This window comes from Dysidea avara, chromosome 13 (genome assembly GCF_963678975.1).
Source record: "Dysidea avara chromosome 13, odDysAvar1.4, whole genome shotgun sequence".
NCBI lineage: Eukaryota > Metazoa > Porifera > Demospongiae > Dictyoceratida > Dysideidae > Dysidea > Dysidea avara.
In genome coordinates this window covers 11,102,115-11,111,438 of record NC_089284.1, presented here as the reverse complement: position 1 = coordinate 11,111,438, position 9,324 = coordinate 11,102,115, and the positions used below count along the sequence as shown (strand labels likewise).

Sequence of the window (9,324 nt, the reverse complement as noted above, 5' to 3'; positions counted from 1 at the left end):
TTAAGCGCATCATGATCGTGTGTAGCAAGCACCCCCAAAAGTAGGCGTGTGATGAATGCCAAACGGTATCCGTAGGAAATACGGGATTACCTTAGAAGCAATTCCTGGAACTTCTGTTCGCAGTGATTCGCTCTTCGCCTCTAACCAGTCGTAGTGAAGAGATCACGTTAAGAGTTACAGACTTGCAACAAGTAACGTAGAATACGGCAAAGTGACGCCATTATTGGTTAGTAAGTCAGTTTGTCACTTCGTGCCCAGTTCAAATTTCCGTGTTGTAGCGTAGGGAAGGTGTAGACGAGCATTATCCTTGTAAAACCAGTTAGTATGTGTTGTGTTTTGGTTGTTGCTGTTGTGTTCGTGTGAGTTTATAGCTTGGTATCTTGTAATACAACACGTTTATTCGTTTCATTAGGGTATCGGGCTGTCTGTAACACATTTATACTCATTTTGTTACGTTGTTCTAGGCTACTTTGAAGTGTGCATCAAACATGGATGCTCAGGTCTTCTCAGTAATTCACGAATTATTGACTTCAGTGAGCCAGACAGTTGGCTCACCCACCCAAGAACCTTCAGAGCTTGTGAAAACTCTGCTAGAGGAGAGAGCAGCTATTCGAAGGCAATTAGAAGATGTTGGAATCCAGGTGTGTGTTAAGTTTAGTGGCATTTAATGTAGTGGTACATGTAGTCTTGTACTGTGGTTTTGGCTGCTTGGCCAAGTCTTATAACTTGTTATATGGCTGCTGTTATAATCAGGCTTTCTCATATAGTTTTACAATATTCACAAGTTGAAAAACAACAAACAGCACTTCCTTTTAAAGAAGGATAATCCATATAGGCATTATCATTGTCTTTTGTTGTGTCGTGTTAACACGTAGATTTCCAAGGCTTCGGAAGCAGCAGGCCCAAATGCTGAAGTGGTCAGCTTACAAGCGAAGATTGCTGAACAACAAGAGGAAATCCGACAGATGAAAAAGGAGCGCGAACAGGCCTTGGAAGTAGCACAGAATTATGCAGCTTGCACACATGAAGATGTCTGTCTACGAGTAGCACAGAGTGAACTGGAGCTAGCAAAATTACGTGAGACAACAAAGAAGGAGCGAAAACAGTTTAGGGAACTTAAAAATCAAAAAGAAACACTACTCGACCAGCTTAGAGAACTTTATTCAAAGCTAAATGACAAAGATAAAGAATTAAACACAATAGCTGGAAATTATCAGCAACTTATCAGAGATGGTGAAGAGAAGATTAAAGAACTAGCACTGGAAAACAGAAAACTGGAGAGAGAAAGATGGGACCTTATGAAGATGGCCCGAGACACATCAGAACGATCGGTAGCAATGCGATCACAATTTGAAGAAAAGCTCCAAACCTTACAGGTGTGATATACATAACTGTACACTTGGGAATGATAGTCATGTCCAGATCACTACTTGTATAGGAAGCTCTGTAGTATAGACCTGTATGTTCTAAGGGCTCATTAAATTCCAACTACATCATACGTTATAGATGCAGGCACACATGTGCATTACAAATGTACACTCATTATACATGGGTATTTTATGTAGGTTGAGTTAGACAGAGTTAGAGGAGATGCAGAGAGAGGAAATCTTGGTGCTTCTATGGCAGAGTCAATGCCAAGTGGCCTTAATGTGGGGGCCACTGATACTTTAAGCAGTAGCTCCTCGATTGACAAGAAAAAGAATTTGGAATTGATAGATGATTACTCAGACGATCAAGGTGAATAATCTATTAACATACAATCACATGATGATGGGAATATACAAATAGTGGATTTCATTATGGTATTAAAAATGTGTTTATGCTATTTATGTGCAAGGCAAAGTAATATAGTATTAAATTGGTACCATATGTTAGTTGATATCTAGCGTGTGTACACTGCTTGGTATGGCTTCAGTAGTTTAGTATTTGGTTTTGCTCAATTGCTCATTTTATCATCCCATTGGATGCAGACATGATCACTACAATGCTAACTAATCTACCACCTCATTATTAGATGTTATAGCTCATGAATGTCTGTTATAATGACCAGCAGGAAAGTTTTATAATGTAAGTTATAGAGAATTTGTAGTCTAGCATAGCTGTAATGCTTGACGGTTAAGTCTACAATTTAAAGGAATGATCATGACACATTGGCTTAACTGTTGTATATTGTCCAGTATGACTTGATGATGTGGACCATCAAGGAGTTACTGCAAACTGTATAGTTTTATTGGAGTAATTATTCGTGTGGTTTCACATAGTTGTTAGCAAACAAAACACTTAGTTATACCAAGTGATTAACAATTAGTGTAACATTACACTACAATACTCTAACGAACTATAATTGGAGATGTGCTTAAAGACTTTGTGAGGTTGTCAAATGTAAAACGGCTTTGATGTACGTATGTTGCTTTAGTGTAATATAGTATGAGTGGGATTGACATGCACGCACACACATGTACGAGCACACCTACACACATGCACACATACAAACAACTTTGTAGTTTACTATCCATGTCTCGCATGTGTGTTGTTCCTATTAGTCCCCACTACCCCACTACCTAAGGTAGACAATGTCACTTCAGCTGCAGCAGCAGGATCTGCTCTAGCTGAACATGGTCCTGGTGAACGTAATGGCTTCACCATCTCATCAACATCACACGACACAAATTCCCCACCCCCTGAGAGTACCGGCAGTGGAACACCATATATGGACAAGAAGAACAAAAAGAAGTTATCACTTGGTGGATCATTTACAAAGTTCTGGAAGGGTAGCAAGAAAGGAAAAGACAATGGTGAGAAATTTTGTTGTCTTCATGTAGTGAGATGATTTGATTTGTTCACTGGGCTTCTGTCAGTACACCACAACAGGACTTTATGTTGCTTCTTCCTCCATTAAAATGTTTCTCCATTGTGTAACACTGTTGTGTGGATTGTGGTTGCTATGGCGTTATGCTTGTATTCCCATCACTGGTAGAAATTCCTTACTATTTGGTTTAAGGTCGACCTTAAAATTTCTGGTAGAGAAATTGTGTTGAAAAGTACACGTTGCTGCTATCTGGTTATTACTAATAGTGTAATGGCCTCTGTTGTACTTAGTTCATAGTCTTAGCAATTATATTGTAGTTATCCCACTAACCACCAGTATCTATGGATAACTTGTAGCCTAAATGACATTGCTGTAGTCATAGCTGAGACAAGCAGGCATATTGCTTGAAGACAAATTAACTCAATAATCCTGACACTAGAGAATTCCATGTATATTTTGTGGGCATAGTGAACATGGGTGTGCACGCATTGGCATGTTGTACTGCTACAGTGATAGAACTAGTCCATTAGTGTGATTTGATATTTTCATTTACAAGTGTTTGCAAACTGAACAGTTCTAAAGTGTTTACCGTTATGTGAATGTTATCCCCAAACAGAATCCTATTGTCATAGAAGAGCCTGTCTTGTAACTGAAGACATTCATTTAAGTCTTTATGTCTAACCACTTCTTTTATTTTATTATAGTGAAAGTAATTTCACCTCAACTTCTATTACAGACACACACATAAGTATATGATTCATTTGTGATATAATTATGTAGTGTGTGTGCATGTATACACATGTATACAGTTCTTACCGTATGTTTAATGTGTTCTATTGTTTGTTCAACAGGTGAAGTGCTACCACCACTACCAGTGATGAGTGCTGAGGATGCCATGTTACCAGTTAGTAAGAGCATCACAGCAGAGCTAAGAGAACAATGGGCAGTGCTTAATGAGGTCTGGGGAACCCCCATGGCCCAATGGAAAGGAGTTGCAGTTGCAGCATGGATGGAGGCAGCCATTGGTGGGTCCCTATAGCTATGTGTGTTAAGTGAATGTATGTATGAATATGTACATATGTACATGTGTGTATGGATTAATTTTTTCATTAATCACATTTTACAGGGATGAGTCAGTATGCACAAGCTTGCAGGGAGAACATCAAGTCAGGTCGTATGTTATTGGAGTGTAGCAGTTCAGACCTGGAGAAGTCACTTGGCATCACCAACTCCCTGCACAAGAGGAAACTCAGACTTGCCCTCGATGACCACAAAGGACCTAACTTTTGGTAAAATATATTATAGTGTATAAATGGATAAGACTGTGATATGAGTATGAAGCTTTAGACTGGTTCACTTGGGTCCAAAAACATAAAACCCAGCACTGAAATTGAAATGTACATAGAAATAACACATGTATATCATATGTGGTCAGTGTTTTATATATTGTGGCTGGTGTATGCTTCCTGTAGCACAGTTAGGAGCTGGAAGTGGTTTATAAGTGTATACAATTGTTCACTGTAGTGTGAACTAAGTACAAGTACTTCACAAGCTTGTGTTAACTTTGTGGTAGATCTGTAAAAAGTAGTGCTAATCATAATGCTAGTGTCATTAACCCACTTGTTAGGTTTACAATGATTTTCTGTGCTATTGTTGGAATTTGGTGTTTATGCCAGCATTGTTGTTGTAGTGTTCTTTTATTTGTACTTTTCAATTTAACTTCACCAACTTTCATTTCCATTGTACAAATTATATTGCTTTGAACTAGTACATTGTTAGTACATGATGATCTTTGGATAGAAGGACTGTTTTACTTTTATGTACATATATACTGTACTGTACTCAGTATAGTTAGTACATATGTAATAGTTGTAACACAAGCATGAGGGCTTTGCCTGATATTGTATGTATGCCCAACTGCCCACAGGCCTGAGGGCAGAGGGCATACATACCAGGCAAAGCCCAAATGCCCCATGTTACAGCTAATATGTAACACTTATCAGGCTGATAACATGTAAAGGACTGTTACGAAAACAACCCCACTCTGACAGCACGGTTGATCATGTGCATGACATTGTAAATCGCTAAAACTAAACTAATCCTACCAGTTGGTTCTATGACTAAAATGAACACTTAATGATAGTCTGACATGGAAAATTGAAGCAACAACTTCACACAGATGGCACAATGGATGTCAAATGCTAAAACTAGCCAGCCAGTTTGTTCTATGACTACAAATAGATTGTATGACAACTTACTGATAATTTGATCACCAAAAATTGAAGCAATTTGGGTACTCAAGAAAATCACTCCGGGCAAGACGACCAGAAAGTACAATAAAACACTTGAAGCACTGCCTATGCTTCTGTGTACAAAAAATACAACACTCGGGGGGGGGGGGCTCAAAGCTAATACAGCACCCGGCCTCACCCTGTGCTGTATTAGCTTCTTGACACGTCCCCTCGTGCTGTATTTTCCATACACACGCGCAGGGGTGCTTTAACTATAACGTACATGTATCATATAGTGTATATATTTTGAATAGGTGCCAAACATGTCTTAATTATGTGATATATTTCCACATAAACCATCACCTGCAGTGTTGGTAGTAACACGTTACATAATATTATTACTTTTGTGGTAACTAAGTAATATAACGAAATACGCCATAAAAACAGGTAATATAACTCAAGTTACTTTACTTACTAATCTAACACGTTACCTTAGTAATATAGTTACTGTAACGAGTCTAACATAATATTATTACTACAAGTAACTTCTACAAGTAACGAAGTTACTAATCTCGCTAGCCACAACGAAGTAATGAAGCCCACTGAATGAAGCTTATTCACCAGCTTCTTACTTATAGCCAATATTTGCACATTGCCCAACAACGCAATCATGTCATGTGATAAGGTGGTAGTTTCACACGTGACAGCTTAAGGCTGTGGACACAAAGTAATATAATATGTAATAATATTATAGTTACTTTATTTTATGGGTAATATGTAACTGTAACTAAATAGTTCTTTTGCAATATGTAACTAGTTACTTTATAAAAAGTAACTGTCCCAACACTGATCACCTGTATGTACTTTCAGTGTAGCTCTCACACTATTAAGATTTTGACAATGCTTGCATTTGTAAAGTGCAAGTGGTATGAGATGGTGTTTATCAGTCAGGTGTTTCCTATTCATACACTGAATACTGAATGATTGTGGTGATATTTGTTACTGTAGCAAGTACCCACAAGCTGGTACACTACATCACATTTGGGTGGCCAAGACATGGGCAAGTGATATTGGTCTCCCCCAGCTAGCAGACACACTACTAATGAACCTTGTTGATGGTAGAGTATTGAACTCCTTTAGTAAAGATGACCTGCGTAAGCACCTCAAGATTAACAGGAAAATTGAACAGGTCAGTTCATATACATTGACGTTGATACAGGAGGAACATCAAATCCTATGTTTAAGGGAACATGTAACTCCGTAAATAGTGAAATTCTAACATGGCTGCCATGTGCAATTTAAAAAGTAACTTCTTTTAAGACATTATACTGAGGAGCACAATTGAATATTTCACTGTTAAGACATCATGTTTGAATTTTGTCCATAACATCATTGTATAGTTTATAGAATTGCATGTTCTCTTGTTCATAATGCGTTTCTGTATTAATCAACTATTTATGTATTTAATGATTGTTGATAGTTGAGTTTCTTGTCTGGTGTGGAGTTGTTGAGGATGCATGAGTTTAACAAGGAATCCATTGTTGAGCAGAGGGAGAACAAAGAGGCGGCCAACAATGTACTATACTGGACAAACAAGAAAATGAAACAATGGCTAAACCAGATTGACTTACAGGTACTATATAGTCCTGTGTATAAGCCTGTACTAACTACACACATTGTATACACAAACATTCATAATACTGACATGTATGCACACACATTCATATACTAATGATGTGTATATTATGTTTGATCATTTGTTATCATAAAGGAATATTCTGAGAATTTGACAGGCACAGGGGTACATGGAGCTCTGGTAGTATTAGAACAAAACAGTTTCACATCAGACAGTCTTGCTGGTATACTAAATATTCCAACTAGTGTTCCTCTTGTTCGTAAACATCTAGCTACTGAACTAGCTCTACTGCTGAGTGGAAGGGTAGAAGAAAGGTGTGTATATGTGTGTGTATACGTGTGTGTGTATGTGTGTACATGTGCATTGTGTTTGTATGTGCATACATAGATGAACACCTGTGTTGTGTAAGTGTGATACTTACATACACAACACTTTACTAAGTATTAATAACAATAGAAATTTAATATATGTCATATTTGGTATTTCTGTGTATTATGTAATGACCTACTGACATGGTAGAGTAGTGTATTGTATAGAGTGATATAGTGATAGGATAACTGATGTATGTCCATGTGGACATGTGATATACTGGTGATGTTTAAATTCCTGAGGAGGTACGATACAAGTTAATTCTGTTGACTTTTAATGGTAGTAGTGCTATGGCATCATAACTTACCAATGAAATAAAATGTTTTGCTTCACATTGTTTGATCATAAAATTGTACCATCTGTATCATTAACTCCAATGTTAACGTACACCAGGCAGTGTTTTAGAACACCACATGCTAAACTTAATGTTTGCCATTACTCCTTCCTGCCTTCAACGATTAGATTGTGGAACAATCTTCCAGAGAACATTGTCAACCATCCATCCTTGAATGCTTTTAAAGATCTATTGTATAATTTAGATTACAAATCTAATCTAGTAGTATACCATACTCTGTAGAGTCCTACACAGTAATAAGATAAATACTAATTAAATTAAAATGTTTGTGCATTGATGGAGACAACAGTAGGCTACTTTATTCCAGATGTGGCATGTTGAGCAAGTGCATATACTGTGTGCATAGTTATATGCAATAGAAGAAGAAAAAAAACAGCTGTGAAATAGTTTGCACTGTCATAAGAAAAGCTTTTGGTTTTATTAATATCTTCCTAAAGTAACTTCTTTATTATTACTCCATTACAAATCTTACAGCTCAGGTGTGTGTGTCATACCTCCTCTGGTTATATTCTATATAGAATGTGTTATATACCATCTTAACCTAGCTCCCACTAAAACCGTTTACCATAAATGTTATGTTGTTATTGTAGGGGGATATTGTAGTATGTGTTTACATGTGCTCTCCTGTTGGTTTAGTCATGTTGGAGTTTTGTTGTGTTTGTGTAGCAATTATGTCCTCATGTGGGTATAACCTGACCATTGTTATTATTGTTAATGGCTGACTGTAAATAACATTACCAACTTGTAACTAAGTAACTACATTTGTAATGATACTGTAAATGTAGAAATTTTGTGGGGTGGGGACTGCGAAGAAGTGGTAGTACCTTTTGCCTTGTATTTCCTTCTGTATCAGCAATTGGGGGCATTATCCAAATTCCCCACAATTTGTGCCTGTGATTTTAATCCTGGAAAGATATGGATATAAGACATGTAATGCTACCAGGCTACTGACTGCTTTTTCTTGGTTGCCTTCCCTGCCCAAATGTTAACACACTCTTTGGACACCTGACTTTAATGACTGTTGTAATAGATTGTTTGACTGCTCTATTAGAGTATTTTGATTGGTTTCAAGTGCTTGATCTGCGGGAATAAAATGGTAACCGTGCACTGGACCAGGCCTGTAGCCTTGTGAATGTGGTCAGGCAATGAGGCAGGCAGATCAAAATATGGGTTTTACCCATATGACATTTCTATAATAGGGTTTAGATGCGTCATTTTTAGCTGCATGCATCACTTTGAGAGAAATCCTGCTAAACAGTACTGTCGTACTGTTTGATGCTTAAAGTGCCACCTATGCTTGTGTATATATGCAAAATCTCGAGGGTTGTCTCAAGACTAATATAGCACTTGGCTTTGCCTCCTGCTATAGTAGTCTCTGCTTTATTTCACATGCTGCAGTGCTTTATAACTATGTGATAATGATATGGTATGTGCTGTGTGTTCTGTGAAGTGAAGAATAGATAGTAATAGTGATCTATTTTCAAAGAGGAAAGTATTTTAAAGCATTATATAAGTAGCATGTATCTCACCTGATGCAACAATGATGACTTATCACATTTCTTGTCATACAGCATCAGTATGGTGAAGACACCAAGAGCTAACACAGTTGGTTCATCATTTACCAGTAGTAGTCGGTCATTAACACATCGTGACAACACTAGTGTACCTGCTTTGGATTTGGGTGATAGAGAGGCCAAGACAAGATGGAGTTTTAGGGTGAGTAGTTACCTTTAATGGTATAATATTTACTTGTGTACGTATGTAACATGTATATATACCAGGGACCCCTATACATTGGAATGTTGCTACTATTCAATGCCAAAGAAAATTAACCATAGAGTCCCTATGGATATAAACTAATCACGTGCTGCTTCACTAGGTCTTATACATCATTTGTAATACAGGTTTTTGCAATTGAATTCGT

The 9,324-nt window shown here is 37.4% G+C and overlaps 1 protein-coding gene across 2 annotated transcripts in view; it reads left to right on the top strand.

Annotated features, from left to right (window-relative positions):
• Window positions 1-47: 47 nt before the first annotated feature.
• The window catches only part of LOC136242831 (kazrin-like), a 46,162-nt gene continuing 36,885 nt past the window's right edge, over window positions 48-9,324 (top strand). The window contains exons 1-11 of one of the 2 annotated variants that reach the window (XM_066034319.1): window positions 58-226; window positions 465-641; window positions 876-1,376; window positions 1,566-1,737; window positions 2,544-2,795; window positions 3,661-3,834; window positions 3,936-4,098; window positions 6,049-6,229; window positions 6,521-6,673; window positions 6,812-6,990; window positions 8,972-9,116. In XM_066034319.1, the coding sequence (XP_065890391.1) occupies window positions 489-641; window positions 876-1,376; window positions 1,566-1,737; window positions 2,544-2,795; window positions 3,661-3,834; window positions 3,936-4,098; window positions 6,049-6,229; window positions 6,521-6,673; window positions 6,812-6,990; window positions 8,972-9,116 (2,073 nt within the window). In that variant the 5' untranslated portion in view covers window positions 58-226; window positions 465-488. Of the gene's footprint in view, window positions 227-464; window positions 642-875; window positions 1,377-1,565; window positions 1,738-2,543; window positions 2,796-3,660; window positions 3,835-3,935; window positions 4,099-6,048; window positions 6,230-6,520; window positions 6,674-6,811; window positions 6,991-8,971; window positions 9,117-9,324 lie in introns of both variants that reach the window. The other variant, XM_066034320.1, reaches the window with a different exon arrangement.